At 43.5% G+C, this 25,339-nt stretch overlaps 1 protein-coding gene across 3 annotated transcripts in view; it reads left to right on the top strand.

Moving 5' to 3' along the window:
• Nucleotides 1-25,339, top strand: part of RPGRIP1L (RPGRIP1 like) — a 58,872-nt gene that overhangs the window by 32,172 nt on the left and 1,361 nt on the right. For 2 of the 3 annotated variants that reach the window (XM_087940688.1, XM_087940687.1), the window contains exons 19-25: nucleotides 836-919; nucleotides 1,326-1,406; nucleotides 1,842-1,992; nucleotides 4,807-4,895; nucleotides 11,094-11,280; nucleotides 17,702-17,786; nucleotides 24,247-24,380. In XM_087940688.1, the coding sequence (XP_087796814.1) occupies nucleotides 836-919; nucleotides 1,326-1,406; nucleotides 1,842-1,992; nucleotides 4,807-4,895; nucleotides 11,094-11,280; nucleotides 17,702-17,786; nucleotides 24,247-24,380 (811 nt within the window). The remainder of the gene's footprint in view (nucleotides 1-835; nucleotides 920-1,325; nucleotides 1,407-1,841; nucleotides 1,993-4,806; nucleotides 4,896-11,093; nucleotides 11,281-17,701; nucleotides 17,787-24,246; nucleotides 24,381-25,339) is intronic. The other variant, XM_087940689.1, reaches the window with a different exon arrangement.

Below are 25,339 nucleotides of genomic sequence, written 5' to 3'. Positions count from 1 at the left end.
GTCATTTTGAGGGAAGGAGTTGAAATAGTTTATGTCCGGGATGTGAGGGGTCTGTATTTTCACAGCCCTCTTTTTGACTCGTGCAGGATACAGGTCCTCGATGGAAGGCAGGTTGGTAACCACTGTTTTTTCTGCAGTCCTAATCACTCTCTGTGACATAGTCTGTGTCTGTCCTGTTGGGTTGCAGAACCAAACCAGACAGTTAGACTAGTTCAGACAGAGGAACCAGACTAGTTCCTCTGTGGAACTAGATCAGCAGCTCCTTGGGCAGTTTGAGTTGATGCAGAAAGAACATTCTTTGTTGTGCTTATCGTCCAGAGCCGTCTTCTCTTTAACAAGCTGCCCTCTTGATATAAATGTGACCGATGGGTCTTCTAGACCAGCGGTTCTCTACCCCCTTGAAATACCTTTGGTGGCCCCATATCATGGCCATGGACCACCAAGACTCAAGATTTAACGGAGATGGAGATTTAATGGACACAACCTCATCGCATCTCCAGGGCTTCACGGACCACAGGCTGAGAACCACTGTTCTAGACCACGCAATGCACAGAGAAGACCTAATTAGGAAACGGTCTTCTCAATTGCACGGAGACTTCCTTGTCCCTCATTCACTTATCCCTTACTTTCTCTTTTAAACCGGAGGGGCCATCTTAGGGGCTATAGATAAGTATCCCATTCTCTCCCTGTCGGCAGGGTTCCCAAATTTTGAGATAATGTTGCTTTCTTTTCTAAGCTGTGAGATGATTCCTCTGTGGCGAGTCAGGCGAGTCAGGTCTTTCTGGATGCTGGCAATTGTACTTTGATGCAAGATGTCTTCGCTTTTCATTTTCAGAGGCCGCAGCCTAAGCCAAGACAGCGCTCAGCTGCAGTGGACAAGAAAGTCTCTTTTGTAGATATGGACCCCTTGCCAAATTCAGTGAGTATGACCTGTTTCACTGTCTGTCTTTATTTTGAGCTAACTTCTCCTGACTGTGTAAATTTACAATGCAGCCATAGACTTCATGCGGTTTACTGATTTTTGTTTTCTTTTATCGTTGTTAAAGAACCAGAAGTTGATGAGAAGGAAGTTAAAGTTCTGGAACAAACCTACCCCATAGAAGCTCAATTAAATTCTTTTTTTTTTTCTCTTAGAAATTTAGCGTAGGTATTATGGACAGAAGCGATGGGTGCATCATACTATCGCTCTTACTATGCACCCAGTAGCCAGAGAGGTTGCAGTCCAAAGGATGTTGCTTTCTTTAATTAGCACCCTTTGGCAAAATCTTTCAGGGCCAGTTTAGAAACGTCTAAGTCGCTTTTCTTGTGTTTCAATTCTCATGCAGAGTCCCATTCCTGAAAAAGAAGATAAAACGATTTTGCAGAATGCCAAAGATGAACCGTCTGTACTTTTAAATCGTTCACAGGTATGAAGTAATTCCATTTAATTCTATTTCACCAAGCCTTGTTGAAACAAAGTTCATCGTATTTCCGTTAGAAACGTTGCATCAAAAGCATAAGCTGATGGTGCCCGTGACTGATTCAGTAATCTGGATTTAAAAAAAAAATAGTTTTGATTTGATCTTAGCGCCAGACTTGTCTGTTGCTGATGAGGTTGTAAGAAACTCTTCTTTTTCTTCTTTGGGTATAGAAAAATAATTTTGAGTGTCTTGCTTCATGTTGTGTTTTCGTTCTCCGCGGTGGGCAACAGATGAAAACCTTTACTTAATCCTAAAAATGATTGACTTCAGCCCGCTAACTAAATGGGAAGCAGACCTGATTATTTGGGCATGAGAGACCTCATCAATGGTTCCACTGATGAATATATATGTATATAAGTATTCTTGTCATCCTACGCAAAGGCTCTACGAGAAACAGATGCTGACAGCAAACCTGCAACGCAGAGTCAACAAGAACCTGAGGACCTTTCTCAGCTATCTGAAGGCCAACTTGCTAGCCAGAGTTCAGTGACTTCAGAAGATGAAACGGAAATCGAGGAAGTGGAAACAGGAGGTAAGAGTATCTAGCAGAACAATTCCTCACCTCTGGATTGTTTTCGTTTCTACCCGAAATTCCTTTCTGCGTTGGCTTGGCCCTATACTGTGTGCAGGTAGATCCTCAATTTACGACATTTCTGTTGTAAAGGGTGACTTTGGCCCCATTTGATGACCTTCCTTGCCACAGCCGTTAAGTGAATCGCTGTGACATGCCCCTGTTGGAATCTGATTCCGAGGGGGAGGCCAAGCAGCTGACAGGGAGTGGGAGTGTGGCTCCGTTGGCTGTGGAAGAAACTGGGGAAGGGCAAAGTCTGGCCGGGCAGAGCAGGGGAGAGGCAAAGCAAGGCAGAGGGAATTTGGAGGAAGACCCAGGCCCACCCCTTCTTCATCCACAGGGAGGAATGGAGAAGGGAGCAATGTGAGTTGCATGGCTTATGGGGGAGGAAAGGGCCCTGATTCCCTTCATTAGCTGTAGCTGGGAACACAGTTTTTTAAAAAGGAAAGTTGAGCACAGCAACTTGTTGGAAGCAAATCATATATTATCTTGTTTTGTCGAGATTTATCTGGGTTCCTGGCATCTTCCCAACCGTGTGTGTTTTGTTGGCTTTTGAAGTCTACAATTCCTTCTCCTGCCCTGTCCAGTTAATTGCTGCGGTGTGTGGGTTTTTATTTATAGTTTATATGTACTTTGTTTTCGGACTGAATTTCCTCCACTTAAAGACTCTTCTTGGGAGAGTTTTTTCTCCAGCCGAAGGTAACCTGGACATTGGGGGCAAAGTTGGAGATATTAAAGGGACTCTTCTTACTTATGTGATTGTGTTGCCTTTGTGCCATGCCCCGGGTGACATCACACACTGCAGTTGTTAAGTTGGTCACACAGTTGTTAGTTGTCAAGTGGATTTGGCTTCCCCGTTGTCAGAAGGTCGCTTCGGCCGCTTGTCAAGTTGTCGAGCTCAAAAGAAACCTGACAAGTTATACTTCAGTAAACGAGCCCCATTTGCCCGTATTCTCCACCTCACCAGAAATGGCCGTCTTGCTAACATTTTACCCCCAAAGCTCTTTTTCCTTCCTTTAAACACGAGAGAAATGACGACTCTTCGGGGAGTCATTTTTTATAATGCAACTGCTGCGAAAGGGAAGAAAACCTACCGTTGCCAGCCATTTTCGCCGCTTTGGCGGGCTGGTTTTGGGCCATAAATTACTTCACCGTTCCTCGAAGAGAAGACACAGAATAGCAAAAACGTCCCTTCGGATGACTATCCATTGAGCTATTTACGGCATTCTAATTGCCTCTCCTTGGAGTGTCAACCCATCATTAATTCTTCTGGCAGTTAAGCCATCCATCATTATGACGACTGCAAATCAGACCCAAAGCTACAATAGACCCAATTCCCAGCAGAGGGGGGGCATATACATGAACGCAAGCTCTTGCAAGCCAGGGAAGAATCCTTTTGGCCAAGGCCCTGCCAAAGTCACCATGGGAAAGGCAGCCATCGAAGATTACAAGCCGATCTTGCCGTGAGAACCAGTGGGCCTCTCCATCCAGCTGGTAGAACGTCCCGCAGTTTCTGAATGCACTCTAGATTTCCCTCAGAACAGTCCATGTCAGTTGGTGGTCCGTCCTGAATCTTTTTTGAAAAAGAGGACAGGTGGTTTGGGTTGGTTGATTTCTTTATTTTATTGGGAGTGAACTGGTTATCTTGAGTATGCCGGATAGCAAAGTTGGAAGAGGATCTTTCTGGTCCAAACCCGCAAATTGAGCAGGAGACCTTTTCATATCCCAGACCAAGGGCTGGCCAGTTTCTTCTTGAACACTTCCAAGTGATGGAGCATCTACAACTTCCAGAGACAAGCCGCTCCATCGATTCCCACTGTCTGGAAAATCCTCCTTAATTCTAGGTTGGATCTCTCCCTTACTTCTTGTCTTGCCCTCAGAGATGCTTTTTGACCTTCTCTTTTCTGTCTGTTCTGGCCTAGGCTTCCCCTAAATCATGAAGCCGACTCTTCATCCTGATAGAACCCCTTTTATTTAGGTTAAAGTAAATTCCTCTCCAGCAAAGCTCCTGCAAACAGTCTGTCAAGAGATTGCACGATTACAGACTTTTTATCAGGCTGGGAGAGTTGCCAGGCCAATATCTTCCAAACGCCACTCTCCTGGCAAGGAGTCAGGAACAGATCTTCACCCTAATGAATTGAACTAATTGTCTCCTGCAAACCCCACTCCCCTTTCGCTCCTCTTTTATTCCCTGTGGGAGGGGCCATTCACTGTCCACCTGTGCCTTTACTCCCGAGTCGACCGTTGTTTCTTAACTGTTCCCTTCTCCTGGCAGCTCTGTGCATGCGCACATTGGGAACAGGCTCCAGCTGCTCTTCTGCCCCACTGATCTCCGACTCCAAAGGCAGCTGATAACAGTCAGACGGCCCTGACCCTATCTTTGCCTCCGACGCGGAGCACTCGTCAGACTCCAGGACTGGCCCATGTTCCTCCCCAACGTCCTCACTGTCCGAGTCTGCCACCAGCTCTGCTAGCTGCTGGCAGGCCACAACACAGCCCATCAAATATTGGTAGACTGCTATCATGTCTCCCCCTGGTAGATCTGAGTATCTCCAAAAATCAACTGTAGATCAAGCAGCAGCCACCTGCGACAATTTAACACCTTTCGAATCAACCAAGGATGTGTTTTGTCCACCTGGAAAAGCCATGGTCCATTGTTGCTTGGAACCGTAACATGCTTCACTTTCCTATTCCGTTGTTTATACTTTTCTTTTATAATCTCAGCTGCTCTTATCTTGGGTAACCTTCCCCCCCCCCCCGTTTTTTTTGGTACAGAACCAGACGACCAGCAGGCCACCGCTGAATCGGTCACAGATAGCGATGACTGTGTGGTTCCAAGCTCAGCGACCTCAACTGTTAATCAGGTGAGTCAGAACCGACCAAGGAGAGGGAAAAAAAGTCTTCTCCAAAGTTCTCACAGCGTTCTTAGACCTGCGTCTTTCCCTAATGGGGTTGGAGAAGTCTCCGTTCACTTGCCCCAATCTAATGGATGCTCTTAAATCCTAGTTACCAAGAGTGCTGAAAAAAAGATATATGAATAAACCCTAAAAAATATTGAGAGATTCCCCTGCTAATTATCTCATGAACCTCAAAGAACACATCCCGTTGTTTGAGCCATTGACAATTACGCCTTTCATTTTCTTTTCTTTTCTTTTTTTTTTTAAACAAGTTACAAATTAGATTGTCGGCATTATTTCTTAGATCGGATGATCACAAAAAGAACTTTAACATGTTTTCCTCCAGAATTTAGCTTTACAATCGCTCTTTCTTTCTCCCCCCCGCACCTCACGCTATCTCCTCTTTTTTTTTTTTTTTGGTCCGTTATGTATAATTAATCATAGATTATTTCATTTCGTTTACAACATTTATGAGCTCCACTTCGTCAGTAACGAAACGCCTGTCCCCTTCTTTTTCTTTTCCAAAGTGGCGTAATTAGTGTTAGCATCTTTTCTCTAGCAGGCTACATAAAGTTTAGTGGCTGGATTAAATCATGTCATTAACATAATGTGCTACACAATTTGCCCCCTATCTCTCTGCGTTTCCACTACATCAAAGCGCCAGCGAGTGCCAATGTAATTGGCTCTTGCTAGCTTGTCAGGTTGATTCAAGCTGACGAGTGGTGTTTTCGCTTTAAAAAAATAAAGAGAAAGGGCTCCCAGGCATGATAATTAATGGAAGAAGGAGGTTGGGTGGTGGGGCGTTGGAGGGGGAGGGAGAAATCAGAAAAATGTAAAACTTCGGACAGTTCTTTATGAATATTTCATACGTGTGAATATAATCAGAAGTTAGCATTATCAATTTGATGTATAATACATTGATTAAAAGCCTTGTTACAGGCTTCCAAGCTGGGCGTTGGGAGTTGAGAATTTGCACGAAGCGCTCGGGAAGGCTAAAACATCGCCGTCATAAAATTAACAATGCTTGTTCTCATCTCTCCACATCTTCACTTGATTATTTGAGAACAATATAGCTTTCAATTATCACAATAAAATTTTACTTGCTGTCAGCTCTCAAGTTATCTTCAAATGTGCCCGCGGGGCAAGGCTTAGTAAAACCAATTTATTCTGCGGTGGCCTCATTTTCCTCCTAGGTGTGTTTACATCTTTGCTCCTTCGTTATAGATAGTCTCTTTCTGTCTCTCTCTCTCTCTTTTTTTTTCTTTTTAGCACTAATACCATTTTAGTGAAAACTGTCATCATCGTTTTCTTTAAACAAGGTTCTTAGAGTTAATAATTAATGTTGACATCCAGCAGGTTTTTTTTTTAAAAAAAAAAAACAGCTTCAAAAATCCAGGTGGATGTATCTCTGCTATAGAGGATCATATGTGGGATTTTTTTTTTTAATCCACACCCACCCCCCCATTTTTTAACGGTATAGCAAGTAAAATTCGAGGATCGGGGAAGTGAAAAGCTTTTGTTGATTGATGCACCTGGGATTTAGGCGATAGGTGGGAGAATAAGATCACTGGAGAAGGGAAGCCAATAATAAGGATGGTTTATTATTTGGTTCATTGCATAGTCAGCCAGAGGTTCAGGCTGGATTTGGCATTTTTGCCCACTTACCGAATCCTTCTCAGGGACCTGGGATAGGCAGATGTGACGGTGTTAGAAATCTCGTCGCAGGATGTAAGCTGTTCCAAGTCAAGCTGCCTTTTGCAATTGACCGATGGTGAATTTGTCGCTGCCGATGACGTTCAAGGTTGCTCCAGTTAACTTGGGATTGGACCCAAGTTGCACCTTTGATTATTAGTCCAATTTTTGCTTCCCTTTGCCATAATTGTTCTTTTTCTATTTGTGGGTCTTTGTATTTCACTATCTCCTCCAATTCTTTCTCTCCTCCTCCTCTTCTGTCTCCAGGTAGTGCCAGTTCCACCAACTAGACGTTTTTGGTCTTTCTTATCGACAATTAAGTCCGTTGTTATTACAAATGTTGAAATTCTGCACCTAGATTATTCTTTCAGAGAGGAATGCCTGCCTGATTGGGAACATCTTCCCTTCATCATTTCATAGTGGGGGGAAAAAAATTACACGTTCCTCTTTCCATGGTATCCTTTGCCTTAGAATAGGCATATCGGTGTCTGATCACAGCAAAGTATCGTTAAGATATAGGCACACTGAAAGGAAAGAAGGTGGTCGGTCCATGAGATATTTTTTTATGATTCAAAGGATCTTTTTTAATCCTTTTAACAAATGCCTGGCTTGCCATGATTGTCAAGGTTACTTATCATGTATTATTATGTATTCTTCTTCTTCATTAAATGTATTTGCTGCCCATCTCGCCACAAAGTGGCTCTTTGCAATGTCTTAGTAGTAAAGTTGACTCAATCAGCGCAAATCAAGGTAATATTGTTCCAGGCAAAGGAAGAACTGAAGTTCTTTAGATCGGAGGTCACTGTCTGGATTTTGGGCGCCAAATATGCTTATGGTCCAGCCAACCTTTGCTTATGCTCAGAGACTATTCCAAGTTACTCTTCAGTTGTGTTCTTTAACGTGGCAGTTGGGGAAATTATGAAACACAGACACAATAATCATATGAAGAGAGTCAGTTTGTTTAAGGCACCGTTGGAAACCAGGAGACCGTGAGTTCTAGTCCCAGCTTAGCATGAAAGCCGGTTGGGTAATTTCAGGCCAGGAGATGGTGAGTTCTAGTTCCTGTTTAGCATAAAAGCCAGCTAGGTAACTTTGGGTCAAACACCAGAAGATGGTGAGTTCTAGTCCCAGTTTAGAATGAAAGTTGGCTCGGTAACTTCAGGCCAATCATCAGGAGAAGGTGAATTCTAGTCTTGGCTTGGGAAGGAAAGCCAGTGTTGTGGTTCGCTGGCAGCCTGTGCAGACGGCTGCAGAATTGGACAGTGGGGAAAAACAGGGACCAGTCCAGGAGTTTGGAAAGGACTTGGACGAGGGTCCCGCGTCCAATGCACAGATGGGGCCCAGACCATCTGGGAGTGGGGTGCTGACTCCGGAGCCTCCGGAGTCTGGCAGCAGCGAGGCAGAGGAACAAGGGGAGCCTGTTCCCAGTGTGTGTGTGTGTGTGTGTGTGTGTGTGTGTGTGTATGTGTATGTGCAGAGCTGCTAGAAGGCAAGCTGCTAGAAGAGCTGCTAGAAGGCAAGAGCAGCTGAGACAAAAGGGGCAACTCAGGAGGTGAGTTTGGAGGTGATTGGCCCCTCCCCTAAGGTATAAAGGACAGGCAAAGGTGATGAAACCTTTGCAGGAAGCAAAGTCATTCTCTCTGTTCAGATTAATCCTTGAAGATCTGTGTGGACTTTGTATTTCGGTTGGTTTTTTTATAGTTAATTTGGCACTTTAGTTGTTGGCAGCAATTGAAAGGAGAGAAAGGTGGGTGCTTATCTCAAGGAACTGTTTGGGAGCCATTACTGGCTGGGAATGAACATAATTCCCATCTTTGAAATAAAACAAGAGTTGTTTGGATTAAGCATGTGCTTAATTACGGTCTCAGGAAGCCTTGGTCAGAACAGCTGGCTGGATGACCTAAGGGCAGTCACTCTCAGCTCAGCCTACCTCACAAGGTTGTTGTTGTGGGGAAAATAGGAAGAGGAAAGTGTTGGATAGGTTCTTCACCTGAAGTTATTTGTAAAATAAAGGCAAAGTACAAATAAATAAGTTAAATAAATATTATTTCCCCCCCAAAAAGTATGTATGCTAAAGATTGGGGGTAATTATAATGGATGAGGTTTGTCAGGGACTGATAGCCATTCACCACCACCCCAAAAAAATCAAGATGGCAGACAGAATGGTATGAGCAAAAGTCCTTTAAAAATATGTGTTACATCCTGTTATCACATATATCTGTTTATGTTTGGACAGCATTTGTAAACCCAAGCAGCTTTTGACAGGCAAGTTAAGCATTCGGAAGGGAATTTGCTCCGAATTTCACTTAAAAATGCCATATATATATACACACATATACATACACACATATACGCATGCGGCGGGAGGCAAAAGGAGCTCATTTCTAAAAGCGAAATTAGACAATGGAAGCAATTTCATTTTTTATGCATGTGAACGTAGGGTGCTTGAGGTTATTAGTTGAAACTGAGTAACCTTTTCGTGCCTTCGTCTCTTTTCGAAATTTGAATATGAAAAGCATATTCAAGTCAAAAGACCATCACTTTAATGACATTTGGCAGTCATTTGATTTATTAGGTTTTTACGAAAAGAAAATTCCTTTAAATATTTCATCACGCTATGCTAATCCTGGGTAATATTGCCAGCTGAAGCTGTGTACCTGCATTAGCGGAGACAGAACGGTGTGGAATATTTGCTGTCATCCCGGTAAAATTTCCATGAATCTACTGAATAATAAAACAAATCTTATTGAAATATTCAGATTCAGGTTTTTTTTTTTTTTTTAGTTAAGGTGTCTTAGGATACATAATAAAAGAAAATGCCTTTTGAAAAACAGTGGGAGTCATGTAGCTTCATCCAATATTGAAGGAGGTTGACAGCCAGGATATTGTTTGGTAGGAAGGATATATATTTATTTACCGGGGAAATCCTGGGGTGGTTTTTCGACGGCTTAATTATAGAATATTCTTCTGAAAAAATGTCAGGTGCAATGTCTCACTTGAACCATTGCATGGATGTTTGGTTTGGAAGATGAACCACCCCAAACCATTATGGGTGGCTGTTGTTGTTTTTTTAAATCATTGTTTAATTTGGCGCCTATTCGTGCCAGGTGAGTGATGGAGATTTATAACCGAGAAGTCTTCAGATGGCAGAGGGAGGAAATTGACTTTCAAGTCAAACAGGAACCATCAAGAGAGAGTGGAGGAGAAGCTGAGGACATCCCAGGTGTTCGTTTTCTTTCTCCAAGAGACAAATCTCGCCCTCCAAGTGTTCTTCAGCCTAACCTCATTTTAGAAGGGGAGGTTATGCATTCTTTTGAAACCAACTGACTTAATGCAGGAGACTTCCTTGTGTGCTCGCCTTTTAATATTTAACACGGAGCTCCTTCCACCCTGTGGACAGCGTTATTTTGAGCGATACACGTTAAGTGGGAAAGTGCAATCAACACACATGTTTTGGGCCCCATCAAAGATTTCAACACCTCAAAAAAAAAAAAATGAAGACATCTTGTAAATGCACGCTCATGTATTAAAGATGGTGATTTTACTACACCCAGAAAAGCTAGCGGTTTCAAGGGCAATAATGTTAGATGCTACTCCGAGAAGATGTGCTTTGTAGGGTGAACAGTGTGGTGGTTCCACCAGAGATTAGTTTCCCCCACACACGCACACATATGTTGGTTTCATGTTTAGTGGATGTACTATTTAGCAGTCCAACTGGCCAAAAGAAGAATAAAGAGGGGTAATAATGAAAGAAGGAAGAAATAAGAATGATTTACTATTTGTGACATAAAACCTAAGTGTGTCGCCTCTTGCAAAGACTGTAGGAATCTCCAAATCAGGAGCACTTTGCAGATTTGTCATCCAAAGCCTTGTGTGTGACGTGTCTGCTTGTAGTACATCGATGTGGTCCCATTCAGTTGTGTGTCACTCTTGGCAATTCTGTGGTCCATCGATGTGGTCTCATTCAGTTGTGTCTGACTCTTGGCAATTCTGCAGGCCAGTTCCCCCCACATCTTCCGATCTTTCACTGCTCCTTGGGTGCTCTGGTTAATGTCCACTTTGAGGATATCCAGCCACCGGGTCCTCTCAAAGCCTGGCTTCCTTTCACCGCTAGCTCTTCCAAACCTACCGTAATTGCTTTATCCAGCGAATTCCCCTCGCGCAACATGGGCAGTGTTGGGATTCAAATAACTTAACAACCGGTTCTTCCTAATGACCGGCTGGGTGGGCGTGGCTAGGGTGCGTGTCACGTGACTGAGTGGGCATGGCCAACTTTACATCACTCGCGTGGGTGGTGCCTGGATGGGCAGGCGGGGTTGGCGAGGGAATCCAGGGGTCTCTGGCAGGTGGGGTGGGAGGTGGGGGTGGCAGGAGGATAAAAAGAAAGACTTAACCTCTGTTTGTGCATGGGCCAAGCTCAGTGAGACGGTGTTGCGTTACAAGCAGCAAAGGTTATGGTTGCGTGTCTTTCAGCAGACTGCCGAAAGGATCCGCATCGAGATCGTGTCGCTCAGCCTCACGGATCCCCAGATTTTGATGGACCAGATGATCCAGCAGCTTTTCATAGAGTCCAAATTCTCCAGTTTCGAAACAACCGAAACTCCGGTGGCGCTTCCAAAACCCAGGAGCAGGCAGCGGGTGTACTACAACTACAGCCACGGTAGGAATTCAACTAATACTTATTTCGTTTTGTACGTCTAAATCGCTGGTTTTGTGTGTCTCTTCTTCTTCTTCTTCTTCTTCTTCTTCTTCTTCTTCTTCTTCTTCTTCTTCTTCTTCTTCTTCTTCTTCTTTCCTCCTCCTTCTTCTCCTTCTCTTCCTTCTTCTCCTGCTTTTTTCCTTCTCCTCCTCCTTCTTCTCCTTCTTCTCCTCCTTCTTCTTCTCCTTCTCCTCCTTCTCCTTTTCCTTCTCCTCCTCCTTCTCCCCTTCTCCTGCTTTTTTCCTCCTCCTCCTCCTTCTTCTCCTTCTTCTCCTCCTTCTTCTCCTTCTCCTCCTTCTCCTTTTCCTTCTTCTCCTTCTTCTTGTCCTCCTCCTCCTTCCTTTCCTTCTCCTCCTCCTTCTTCTCCTTCTCCTCCTTCTCCTCCTCCTTCTCCTCCTTCTCTTTCTTCTCCTCCTCCTCCTCTGGTCAATTGTCCTCACTGTTAGGAAGTTTCTCCTTAGTTCCACATTGTTTCTCTCCTTGATTAGTTTCCATCCTTTGTTTCTTGTCCTGCCTTCTGGTGCTTTGGAAAATAAGTTGACCCCGTCTTCTTTGTGGCAGCCCCTCAAATACCGGAATCCTGCTATCCTGTCACCCTTAGTCCTTCTTTTCTCTAGACCAGCCATACCCAATTCCTGCAACCCGTTCTTCATATGTTTTAATCATCTTAGTTGCTCTCCTCTGCACTTTTAATCATTTTAGTTGTTCTTCTCTGCACTTTTTCCAAAGTCTCCACATCTTTTTTTTTAAATGCGGCGACTAAAACTGGATGCAGTATTCCAGGTGTGGCTTCCCTAAGGCTTCATAAAGCCGTACTAATGCTTCACGTAATTTTGATTCTGTGCTTCTTTTTATACAAGCCAGCATTCTTGCATACAGGTATGTTACAAATCAGTTTTCTAACAAGCTGCACCTTCTCTTGGGAAATAATATTTCTGCCTTTGCCACGAAGTTATCAGAGAGAACTCATTTCCAGCAAGGTTGCTTTGCTTTTCCTCGGGTATTACTTAAATAACTGGTCATCTAATATTTCCTCTGTGCCTGGTCTCCTTGTAAAGAAACATCATTCCAGAGAAAGCACCCTAATGAATTTTGGTGTTTCATAATGTTGGCAAGAAAGCCAATAATCTAATAGTAATGAAGTCAGAATGTGCGTGTTTACTATAGCTTTACTCCATTTCTTATTCAGGCCTAATTAGATTTGGGTATGTAGAATATTTGAGGTTAATTGAATATTTTCTTTAATAAAACTGAGATTTACATGATGGGGAAAAGAAGTGTACTTTGAGCTTAGAGAGAAACTAGCAGTCCCATGGATTTTGTATGAAAAAAATAATAATCATGATAAACCCCGGTGTAATTTGAGAAGTCATTATTTCTCAGTAAATAAATACCTTTTTTATTGGGTTCTTTTATTATGTTTATGTCTCAAGCATTGCGGCTGGCTTTTTAAGAAATGGCTTTATATCTTAGCTGAGACAAAGAGATCTTGTGAAATTCTGCCTTAATAAGCAACATTTAATATCACAACTGAGTACTGTCACTTCCCTAGCCATTTGCTCTGCCTTTCTAATCTATAGATAGAAGGGGGAGAGATTTACAGTTAATAAGCTAAACGCCCTTAGTAAATCATAAGACTATAATGGGTCTGTGCTTGTCTGTTAATTATGGACATTATTTTGCATACAGCTTTATTCATATATTTTTAAAAAATCTATCTAACGAATCAGGTAAAGAAGATGGGCACTGGATTTCAGAAAGGAATATTTGTAGATTTTTCCCAAAATTGAAGAAGTAGAGTTTCCAAGCTCTCATTTCATTGGCACCAGAAGAGATAGAACATCAAAACTTGGAAGTTGGGACAAGTGGTAGGCCTTGCCTCCGACAGTTACTCATCAATAAACTCACATAGGCAGATGGTTTATGATACTAATGGTGTGATTGGTCTACTCTGCAGAACCAAGATCTGTGGTAGGTCTAGAGCCACAGAATTGGAAGGGATCTTAGACATCATCTACTTGAACTCTATGCTAAGCGTAGGGTTCCTAGAGCACCTCTCAAAGATGACCTTCTAGGTTTTGTTTGAAGTCCTCCAGCAAAGAATTCCCCACTTCATGTAGGTTCTCTGAGGGCTCATACAGTCAGAAAGTTCCTGCAGAAGTCTAACCTGAACCATCATCCTGGGAATTTTAATCCATTGGTTATTTTTTATTTAGTTTCCATCTTGGTAAACCTTCATCTGAACTTGATCCAATTTGTCTCTGTTCTTTTGCAACTGTGGTACCCAGAACTGAATTTAGGAAATATCTGAGCAAGACAGATATTGTAGGGTGTAGGGTGGAGGTGCAATTAATTTCCAGGCCTTGCTGGGTTTTTTTTTTTCATTGTTGTCCATAGTCTTGTCTGTCTTTCCTGGATGAGAAAGCAGATAAATGAATAGTAGGATGAAGAGAAGATGGGGAAATCAAGAGAAGAGAATATTTCTAACTCAGAATTGAACTGTGGAGCCCTTGGTGCTCTCTGAGCTTGGTTATTTTCTTGCAGAGGTTTCATTACCCAACTAGGTAACATCATCAGTACTTAGAAGCTGCTTCTAGCACTGATGATGTTACCTAGTCGGGTAATGAAACGTCTGCAAGAAAACAACCAAGCTCAGAGACCATCAAGGACCTTATGAAAGAGAAGTATGCTATTAGCTTGCTTTCCCACATTGCTAATTGCCTCTAGATAAATAGGTTGAAATCGTATGTGGTCTTTTGCTGTATAGATAACAGGAAATCTGAATCCTATTTCCATGCACAGTCCTTCCACCTATGACTTGTTGACAGAGGTGCTGTATCAAACAGTACTTCGGAATGAAAGATCTTTAAAAAAAAAAAAACAAATAGGTGAGAAGGCATTAATAAACGGGCAGAAGTTATGCTAACTATTTCCTTTTTTCTTTTTTTTTAATTTTAAAAAATACTTTTTTGAAATTCAAAATATTAAAAAGTTTACAAAAATTTCTATCTTTCAGCATCGTTTTTTGACAGTACGATAAATATAATACATACAATTAATCCTTTTTTTTTAATTAACACTAACTATTTTCAAGCTGAACTGAACGGTACTTTTAATTCTCCAGTGTCAAATATTCGGGGTGTAAGCAAACCGACCGCTTCTTCACTAAGTTGACATAAACAGTGACAGCACAAAAGGGAAATTCTTAATTTCACCTTGGAGAAAAAAATATATGATTCCATCCCTCCCTCCTTCCCCTCGCCGGTCCTTCCATCTCGTTTTTCTCTTTCTGCTTCTCTGGACAAAACCACCATAATTGAAATAACAGAGATTAAGTTGAGTTGATAGGTACCGATAACAAGGAAATAGAATTTATATTTCATAGAGCCGAGAGAATATTGCTTGAACTATGCTGAGAAAGCAGGAAAAGAGCCCGGGAATGAGATTAATGATTTTGAGCCTAAAGAACGTTAGCTTGGCTGTGTAGAAACCTACTCACAAATTGACAAGAGAAAAGGGTAAGATGAACGAAATATTCCCAAACTTTTATTTTTAAAAAAAACAAGACTTACATAGAGTTAGGAGTGAGTAGCGGCTAAGTATCCTTTGGATTCAGAGTAGTACAATGGAAGAAAGTTTCTTTCCATGTACAGGTAATCTTTGACTTACGAGCACAAAATTTCTGTCGCTCGGTGATACAGTCATTAAGTAAATTTTACTCCATTTTATGACCTTGCCACAGTGGTCCCGGGAATCGTTGCAATTGTTCAATTAGTAACATGGTTGCTAAGCGAATCTGAGTTCCTCATTGACTTGGCTGGTCAGAAAGGGGTTGGACTAGAAGATCTCCCAGGTCCCTTCCGACTCTGTTGTTCTGTTACCCTTTCCCATAAGAAGTTTGCACTCTTGTGCTTTAATGAGGGATAATTTAGACCTGGATTTTTCACTCTTAAGAACCCAATTAAAGGTGAACTAGGAAGCAATCCTAGATTACCAAAGTTGGTCAGTGTGAACCAGCGATGACTTCATCTAGCAAAGCCTTTTTTCCCTCTTCATCAATTCCATTCTTTTATTTACCATTTTAAAACTCACAAAGTGCTTGATAAAAATCACAAGGAAGCCTTAAAAACAAATCAAACTATAGGCAAGAGGAACTATTTTAGCCTGGGCATTTGTTTAAAGGAAAAAGAAAACACTGAGCATTCTCAAGTTTTTTCTTTTAAAATTGCAGGAAGAACAGAACAGAGTAACATAGTTGGAAGGGACCCGGGAGGTCTTCTAGTCCAACCCCCCTCTTCGAGCAGGAGATGCTATACCATTTCAGATAAATGGTTGTCCAATCTCTTCTTAAAAAGCGCCAGTATTGAAGCACTTGCAACTTCTGGAGACAAATGGTTCCACTGATCAATTGTTCTCGCGTGCGTCGCTTTTCTTGCAAACAGCACGAGGTAGTGAGGGGAGGGAGAAAAGGGCAGAGGGGAGGAAATTTATCCCACTTGCCTCACACACCTCCCCTGGCCACCGGGCTGCTTCTTTCCGCTTCTTTCTTCTTCTGCTTTTGGCTTCATGCAAGGAAAGCAGCAAAAGACTTTCTTTCTCTCCCCCAAACTTTGCCAGAAATTAATATTTGGGACTCTGCAAGGCATCCTGCTCCAAAAGGCTGCGCCATTCTAGTGGAGTTTGGGGGAGAGAAAGAAAGACTTCTGCTGCTTCTGCTGCTTTCCTTGCATGAAGCCAAAAGAGTCTCTCTCTCTCTCTCTCTCTCTCTCTCTCTTTCTCTCTCTCTCTCTCTTTCTCTCTCCCCCTGAGAACGGAGCTGGAGACGGTATCCTGCGATCCCAAATAAAGAATGATTCGATCGGTAGGAAAACGGGGGTGGGGAATTTTCCTGCAGGCTTTTTGGGGGGATTTTCCCAGGGTCTCCAGTCCGCGGGATTTAAAATTATGAGTTTGGTGGTCCCTGAGGTCCAAAAGGTTGGCGACCGCTGTGTTATACAGTGTGAATTCCAGGCAGATGAGCTGCATTCGAGAATTGGTTTCAAAAGAATTTCAAAAGACGTTCCTGCTCCCAGGAGGAATCTGGAAGGTCTTTTCAAAGTTGGAGCCTCTATCTGGTTGTGTGGGTTTTTTTGTTTTGTTTTTTAAAATCCACCTTTTCTGCAAATATTTGTCTGTCTGAGAATAAACTCCACTCATCTGCCCTCCACATTCTGCCTTCTAGAATTGGCTTCGTCTTTATTCTTGCTTTACGTTGCGCATCTTGTACCAGATGGGAACTGCATGTCCGTATAAGTCATTGAAAAAGAATGCGTGGCCTTACAATAGCATTTCTTTGTAAAAAAGAAAAGAAAAGAAAAGAAAAGTGGATATGAATTTAGGGCAACATTTTATTTCAGGAGCCAGCATGGCTGGCTAATTCTGCCGACTGCCAGCAATTCGATCCTGACTGGTTCAAGGTTGACTTAGCCTTCTGTCCTTCCGAGGTCGGTAAATGAGCACCCAGATTGTTAGAGGCAAGAGGCTGACTCTGTAAAATGCTTAGAGAGGGCTGTAAACCGCTGTGAACATCTAATACATCTAAGGGATATATATGGCTAACTATCATCTATTATCTATCTCTCTGTCTTCTGTCTATCTACCATATTGTATTTGTCACTGTCTATCTGTTTATATTCATTCTCTCTCCCTTCCTCTCTCTCTCTCTCTCTCTCTCTATCTATCTATCTATCTATCTATCTATCTATCTATCTAGTTCTGGTTCAGTGGTTAGAATGCAGCATTGCTAGCTACCTCTGGCCACAGCCAGGAGTTTGAATCTCACCAGGCTCAAGATTGGCTCAGCCTTCCGTCCTTCTGAGGTCGGTAAAACGAGAACACAGATTATTGGGGGCAAGAGGCTGACTCTGTAAGCTGCTTAGAGAGGACTGTAAATTACTGTGAAGCAGTATATAAGTCTAAATGCCATTGCTCCCTTCCTTCCTTCCTTCCTTCCTTCCTTCCTTCCTTCCTTCCTTCCTTCCTTCCTTCCTTCCTTCCTTCCTTCCTTCCTTGGTGGTACAGTGGTTAGAATGCCATATTTCAAACTAACTCTGCCCACTGCCAGGAGTTCGATCCCAACCGACTCAAACTTGACTCAGCCATCCATCCTTCCGAGATGGGTAAAACAAGGGCCTGTTGCTCGGAGCAACAGGCTGACTCTTTAACCTGCTTAGAGAGGCCTGTAAAGCACCGTGAAGCGGTATATAAGTCTAAGTGCTGTTTGGAGATGCTGAAATCAACAGGAAGGATGAGCCTGTGGAAAAGAAGTCCTGCAAAGAAAATGCATTTATTTATTTGCTGGTACTTACATTGCGGCCTCGGTCATTTCTGTTTGATTTTGCAGTAATCTACGTGGATCAAGCCAACCACGAAGCAAGGTGGGATTATCTCAAGGCTGTTGTTTGTGGCTCTGAGCCCAGGCATGGGAGGTAAGTTTTTGAGAGGACACACCAGTAACCCCAGTAATAACAGGCAGTCCTCGACTTACAACAGTAATCGAGCCCAGAATTTGTGTTGCTAAGGGGAGAAATCGGTTAAGCGAGTCCCATTTTTATGACTTTTCTCGCCACGTTTGTTAAGTGAATTCTTGCAGTTGTTAAATGAGTCACACGGTTGTTAAGTGAATCTGGCTTCCCCCCGCCCCCGTGGACTTGGCTTATCCTTGGGACACTGCGACCTGTTATAAATGTGAGTCAGTGGCCAAGCATCTGAATGTAAATCACAGCTCACCAGGGATGTTGCAGTGGTTATAAGTGTGAAAAACCATCCTGTCCCTTTTTTTCCAGTGACGTTGTAACTTCGAACAGTCACTAAATGAACAGTTGTAAGTTGAGGACCACCTGCATTTCTTTTTCTTTTCCCCAGGCTCTAATTATTAATGATAGGTAGTCCTCGATTTACAACAGTTCATTTAGGGACTGTTCGAAATTACAACACTATGATGACCCAAAGGGGCGTGGCACAAAGGCAACACAGTCAGATAATAAGTAGGAGTCCCTTTATTATCTCTAACTTTTCCCCCAATGTCCAGGTTACCTTCTGGCTGGAGAAAAATCTCTCCCAGAACAGTCTTTAAGTGGAGGAAATTCAGTCCGAAAACAAAGTACATACAAACTGTAACTAAAAATCCAAACAAACCACGCTGCAGTAATTAACTGGACAGGTCAGGAGAAGGAATTGCAGACTTGAAAGCAAACACAGTTGGGAAAACACCAGGAACACAGATAAGCCTTGACAAAACAAGATAATTCACAATTTGCTCCCAACAGTCTGCTGTGCGCAACTTCCCTTTTTAAACATTGTGTTCCCAGCTGCAGCTAATGAAGGGAATCAGGGCCCTTTCCTCCCCCATAAGCCATGCAACCCACATTGCTCCCTTCTCCTTTCCTCCCTGTGGTTGCCCTGGGATGAAGAGGGGGTGGGCCATCTGTCCCAACTTGAGATTTCCCCTCACCCAGGTGCAGAAATAACATGACCTTGAATTAGAAAAAGAATGTTATTATGTCTAACTACATACACTCCAAGCAATTCCCCCTTCCCATTTTCCCAGGCTCAAAATGTGGCAGTGTGGGAGCATCTGATCTCAGTTATGGCTTCCAGAGCTGACAGGAAGACCTAAATACTTGGGGAAAAGTTGACTTTTGCTTCCCTAAGTTCAGCTACTCCAGTAGCCACATAATCCATTTGTATTTCTACCTGGGCACTTAACAGGAGCGTAGATTCGAGTTGTTCTCAGCAGGAAAATGTATTCCTAATGCCCATGTTTATTCCGAGAAAATATAAATCCGCCCTTCACATTATCTGAAGGCGGCTTACGATTTTCAAAAGCAAAGCACTGTTTTCCTTTTTAATGTCCATCCATTGTGTGTGTGTGTGTGTGCAGAGAAATTCATTTTAATTTCAAGATCTGGGCTATTTTGGCCATAGCTGGAGCAGCCGCTGGCTTGGTTGGTTGAAGAAAACCGCCAATTAGCTTCGCGCACCCTGGGATTGTCCATGTATTTGCAGATAAGCAGTTTCAGGAAACAGGATATTAGCTGGCCAAAAGGCAACCAATCTTTTCTTTCCTTCCATTTTTATTTCCAAAACTGAGCCTCACATGGTGGCTGGCAGACAGTGGTTTGGGTTTTTTTTTTTAATGGAATCCGACAGGAAATGCCATAAAATGATCCCTTAAGAGGAGGCACGCCTCACATCTAAAGCACTTTGAAGTTCCGAAAGATTCCTTTTTTCCCCCTTCTTCTTCTTCTTCTTTTTCCCCCTTTTCTTATTTCAGCAAACAAGCAAAGGACTTCCAGATTTACTGCATACATTAGTGAGATGAATAACACACTGAGTCAAGTAAAACTCCAAATAAAGTTAAAGATGTCCTGGTAGTCCTATAATCTGTGGCATGTACGATTGTTTTATGTGTCAAATTCAAATCTAAGGACTATGCAAAATCTTTTGCTCAACGTTCTTTGCAGTTATGCCTGGTTTAAGATGTCTGGGTCACTCAAAAATGGACGCATTTTGATTCTGGACATGCTTATTCATAATATTCTGTAAATACTATCCAAAAATAATGGAGAATATCCATATTTCATTTAACAAACGTATTTCTATACACCATTGTCCCCCAATCGTCCATTCTCAAGAATTATTGCCAATCAAAGAAGTTACTCATACGAATGGATGAGTGGTTGGATTCATTAAGACAGATCAATGTCATTATTTATATCCCACCTTTATTATTTATAAATAACTCAAGGCAGGAAGCACATCTCACACACCTTCCTCCTCCTATTTTCCACACAACAACCCTATGAGATGAGTTGGGCTGAGAGAGAGGGACTGGTCAAAGTTGGCTTTCATACCTAAGGCAAGACTAGAACTCAGTGTCTCCTGGTGATTGTCCCAAATTCACCCAGCTGACTTTCATCCCTAGGGCGGGACTAGTACTCACAGTCTCCTCGTAATCAGCCCAAAGTCACCCAGCCAGCTTTTATGGCTAAAGTGGGACTAGAACTCACAGTCTCCTGGTAATCGGCCCAAACTCACCCAATCAGTTTTTATGGCTAAGGCGGAACTAGAACTCACAGTCTCCTGGTAATGGACCCAAAGTCACCCAACCAGCTTCTATGGCTAAGGCGGGACTAGAACTCACAGTCTCCTGGTAATCGGCCCAAAGTCACCCAGCCAACTTTTATGGCTAAAGCGGGACTAGAACTCACAGTCTCCTGGTAATCGGCCCAAAGTCACCCAACCAGCTTCTATGGCTAAGGTGGGACTAGAACTCACAGTCTCCTGGTGACGGGCCCAAAGTCACCCAGCCAGCTTTTATAGCTAAGGTGAGACTAGAACTCACAGTCTCCCGCTTCCTAGCCTGGTGCCTTCACCAATTATAGCATCTCCTTCCAGTTTGTCCCATATAAGACGCCCCCATGTGCGGACCACTTGAATATGTGACTCGCTCCTTGCTCCCTCGTCCAGCTCGAGGGCCATCTTTGAAGTCCCGCCATCAGGAGGGATGGGAAATGCACATGATTGTTCTCAAGTGCACAGATGCCGCGGATTGTGAAGTTGGCGGCTTCGTTCCTCGGGCACATGTTTCCTATCACAAAGCCCTATATAATAATATCAGAAGATTTCTTTTTTTTCTTCTTCTTCTTCTTCTTCTTTTTTTTTCTTTCCTTCTCCCTTTCATTTGAAACAGGAACCAAACTTTAAAGTTTAGGAAACCAAACAACCCGGGATAAAAATATCGCTCCAAATTGGCCACGTATGTGGGGAAAGGAAATCTCAGGGATAACTAAAATGACACTAACTCGCGCTGTTGAAAAGACAACGAGAATGAAAGTCAACGTTTTTTTTTAGTTTGCAGATTGAATTTCCCAGGTTCTCACCGAGATTTTCATCTTCTAGACATCGGGAAAAAGTTTGGTTTTTTTTTTTTTAAAAAAAGAACAAACCGGGTTGCTATTGTAAACGTTGTCAAAATTACAGGTGTGAAGTCTTTTTTAACTCTCCAGATGTGCTGTAGAATTGCTGTGCGAACGCAGTGTGTTTATTGAATTTGGAAATTGCTAATTTACCTCGCAGAGCCACCGTAACTTGCCTAACTTGGCGTTCTGCAACTGAATGAATAGGCTGAATTTGTGCGTTCGGTCCCCGAAATAATGAGAAGGCTAGAGGCAGTTTCTAAATGAAAGAAACAACGAGGGGTTGTTTGGAGTTTGTAAGTCAACTCTTCCGTCAATAACCACGAGAAACGGACACAGCAAATAAATTAATAAGGCGCCAAACACCATTCTGAATTCACGCCTTAATAATAAGCTCTTGACAAAACTATTCAGGATCCCTCAGCCAACTTATGTTTTTTTCCCCCAATATTTTAAGCCGTTGTTACATCATGGTTGAACTAAAACAATGTTGTGGCTTAATACTCTGTAAGAATCAAATCCCAAAGGGACAAATAATAAACCACAATGTTAATACACATATGTTAACACCTACAGATTTGCATTTTGCCCCATCCTACGTAAAAAGATTCTTCCCGTTGCCAATAACATCATCTTCTGGGACAGCTGGGAAGCTACATTAAATATTTTTGAAGCAACATCTGCTTTATCCAGAATGGCATTAATCTGAATGGATGGTGATGTTTTCTTTGTTTGGTTTGGTTTGTGGAGGGAAAAAAAAGATGCACAACAGCTAATTTTTTTGCGGTCTGGATAAACTTTTCCAAGTGTGGTGGGCTGGCTGAGGCGCCAGGGAAAGGAAGGAAGGAAAGGAGGGAGGGAGGGAAAGGAAGGGAGGGGGAAGTAAACGGATGGGGGAGGGAAGGAAGGAAGGAAGGAAGGAAGGAAGGAAGGAAGGAAGGAAGGAAGGAAGGAAGGAAGGAAAGTAGGGAGGGAGGAAAAGGAAGGGAGGGGGGAAGTAAAGGGATGGGGAGGGAAGGAAGGAAGGAAGGAAGGAAGGGAGGGAGGGAGGGAGGGAGGGAGGGAGGGAGGGAGGGAGGGAGGGAGGAAGGAAGGGAGGGAGGGAGGAAGGGAGGGAGGGAAGGGAGGAAGGAAGGAAGGAAGGGAGGGAGGGAGGGAGGGAGGGAGGGAGGGAGGGAGGGAGGAAGGAAGGGAGGGAGGGGAGGAAGGGGAGGGAGGGAAGGGAGGAAGGAAGGGAGGAAGGAAGGAAGGAAGGAAGGGAGGGAGAGAGGGAGCAAGGGAAGGAAGGAAGGAAGGAAGGAAGGAAGGAAGGAAGGAAGGAAGGAAGGAAGAATTGAGTTATGGGGAAGAAAGGAAGAAAGAAAGGGGGAGGGAAGGAAGGATTAAGTTATGAGGGAGGGAGGGAGGGAGGGAGGGAGGAAGGAAGGAAAGGAAGGGAGGGAGGGAGGAAGGAAGGAAGGAAGGAAGGAACGAAGGAAGGAAGGAAGGATTGAGTTATGGGGAAGGAAGGAAGAAAGAAAGGGGGAGGGAAAGAAGGATTAAGTTATGAGGGAGGGAGGAAGGAAGGAAGGAAGGAAGGAAGGAAGTGCATCTAGGTACTTAGGGACACTGCTGCTAAATGATACACTATGAGGCAGGCACCCCCTTAATTTAGCTCCAAACAGAGCCATTTGCCATGACCATAAGAGCTATACATGCTGAGAGCATAAATGAATGTGTCTCTAGGGCACGCGGTGCCTCAATGCTAAGATGTTGTCAGCAGGTTGGCGGTTTGAATCCCTAGCACTGGGTCACGGAGTGAGCTCCCATTACTTGTCCCCGCTTCTGCCAAGCTAGCCATTCGAAAGCATGTAAAAAAAATGCCAGTAGAAAAATAGGGACTCCTTTGGTGGAAAGGTAACAGCGTTCCGTGCGCCTTCAGCATTTAGCCACATGACCATGGAGACGTCTTTGGACAGCGTTGGCTCTTCGGCTTTGTAACAGAGATGAGCACCACCCCCTAGAGCCGGAAACAACTAGCACATATGTGTGAGGGAAACCTTTACCTTTTACTATCTCTCTGATGCTGCATTGTTGATGCTCTCCTGAAAGATGTTCTAAGAACTGAATTGCCTCTTATGTTAGCCAAGCGTCTCATGAAAGCAGCTGCTTCCCCTTCGGACAAAATGCAATTCCTGTCTGTTGATCCATTAGGGATGTTCCCGGTCCAGATCAGACACTCCCCCAAATCCTCAAAGGACTTTCCCACCCCAGAAGGTGCCATTGACCACAGATAAACCATGTTCCTTTCTTGACTGAGGTTGTGATTGGATCCCTTCCCGGCCCTGAATTCCAAATCTATTTCAATGTCATGCCCCTGTTGGAATCTGATTCCGAGGGAGAGTTGGAACAGCTGACAGGGAGTGGGAGTGTGGCTCCAGTGGCTGTGGAGGAAACTGGGGAAGGGCACAGTCTGGCTGGGCGTTCGGAGGAAGACCCAGGCCCACCCCCTCTTCATCCTAGGGCACTCAGGGAGGAACGGATAAGGGACCAATGTGAGTTGCGTGGTTTATGGGGGAGGAAGGGGCCCTGATCCCCTTCATTGGCTGCAGCTGGGAAAACTGTTTAAAAAGACAAAAGGCACAGCAAAGCGTAGTTTGTGTTGGTTTTTATTTATAATTTATATGTACTTTGGGTTCAGACTGAATTTCTTCCCTTTAAAAACTCTTATTGGGAGAGTTTTTTCTCCAGCCGATGATAACTGGACCTTGGGGACCAAGTTGAAGATATTAAAGGGATTTTACCTATTTTTATGACTTCATTGCTTTTGTGCCATGCCCCTTTGGGTCATCACATTCAACCTAATCGGCCGCTTTAATTGAAACCCAGCTGAAGTTTCATCTGACTTTTCAAATTCCCAGACTGAGTAATGTCAGAAATAATCCACTTTCTCTCTCTCTCTCTCTCTCTCTCTCTCTCTCTCCCCCAGTATACGATTTACAGTGGTCAGTGACCCTCTGGAAGATCAACAGGATCTGGAGTGTGAGGATATTGGCTTTGCTTATGTGAGCTTAAGCCAGATCTTTCAGAAAAAGCAAGACCTCGTTGAGCAAGACATTGATGGTAAGCCCTTCTCTAACACCAGGGTCTCCAGCTCCCAATTCACAAATGCTTAAGGCCACTGAGTACCTAAAATATAATATCTCTGGAGATTCTCAGTCCTCCAGCTCACGGTTCTCCCAAAAGGTGCCTTTTCAAGAAGGCCACTGGACTTTCTTGGTTTTCCCTGGAAGACGTTTCGCTTCTCATCCGAGGAGCGTTTTCGGTTCTGAGTGAATGGTGGGGAGAACGGAAGGATTTATATCCCTTGCGCTCCTCTGGTCATTGGTGCTCTTGCTAAGAATCGTTGAGGCCGCTTGGAGGTTTATCTGTGCCCCCCCCAGGGTCACCTAAGTAGTGCCAATGGGTGTGGAACCTTTTGGGAACTGTATTCTCAGGCGATCCAGTCTGGTGACAACTTCCTCCCTTTCCAAGACAGTCAAACTAATCAGCTAAACCCTAATCTCAATTTCGGAAGAAAAATGATTGTTTATTTTTTTAAAGAAAATTTTGCTTTTTGAAAGAGAGAGGAGAAGGGTTTCCCCACAAGCTGGCAGCTTGGCCTTTGCATCTTGACCCAGTCACCTCCTAAACCGTCCGCAGAAGCTCCGTGGTTTGGCCTGAGGATCCATGTTGCTCAGGCTGGGTCATCGTTGCCACCTCTCTACCCAAGAGAGAGTCACGATACTCCTTAGAAACACACAGCTGAAGGCAACTGCTGTGCCTCTGCCTCCCTCTCTCTCTCTCTTTTTTTTAAGCATGTCCTTTTTTTGGTGTCCGGCTGATGCTACTCAGAGGTGGAGAAGTTAAGATGGCCGTCAATATGCTTCTTGTGTCAGGGTAGTAATTTAAGAGCTGACCAGCTGCTGCAACGATGCAACGATGGGAATGAGTCAATAAGGTTTTTGGCTGTTATCCCTTTAAGAGCCTGTATAATAAGAAGAGGCCCTGTTAGGGCCTCTCTCTCTCTCTCTCTTCTCTCT

The sequence above is a fragment of the Pseudonaja textilis genome, chromosome 11 (genome assembly GCF_049901715.1).
Source record: "Pseudonaja textilis isolate UNSWEBS1 chromosome 11, rPseTex1.2, whole genome shotgun sequence".
NCBI classification, from domain to species: domain Eukaryota; kingdom Metazoa; phylum Chordata; class Lepidosauria; order Squamata; family Elapidae; genus Pseudonaja; species Pseudonaja textilis.
Note: the sequence above shows the minus strand (reverse complement) of the source record. Positions and strands in the feature narration are given on the sequence as shown.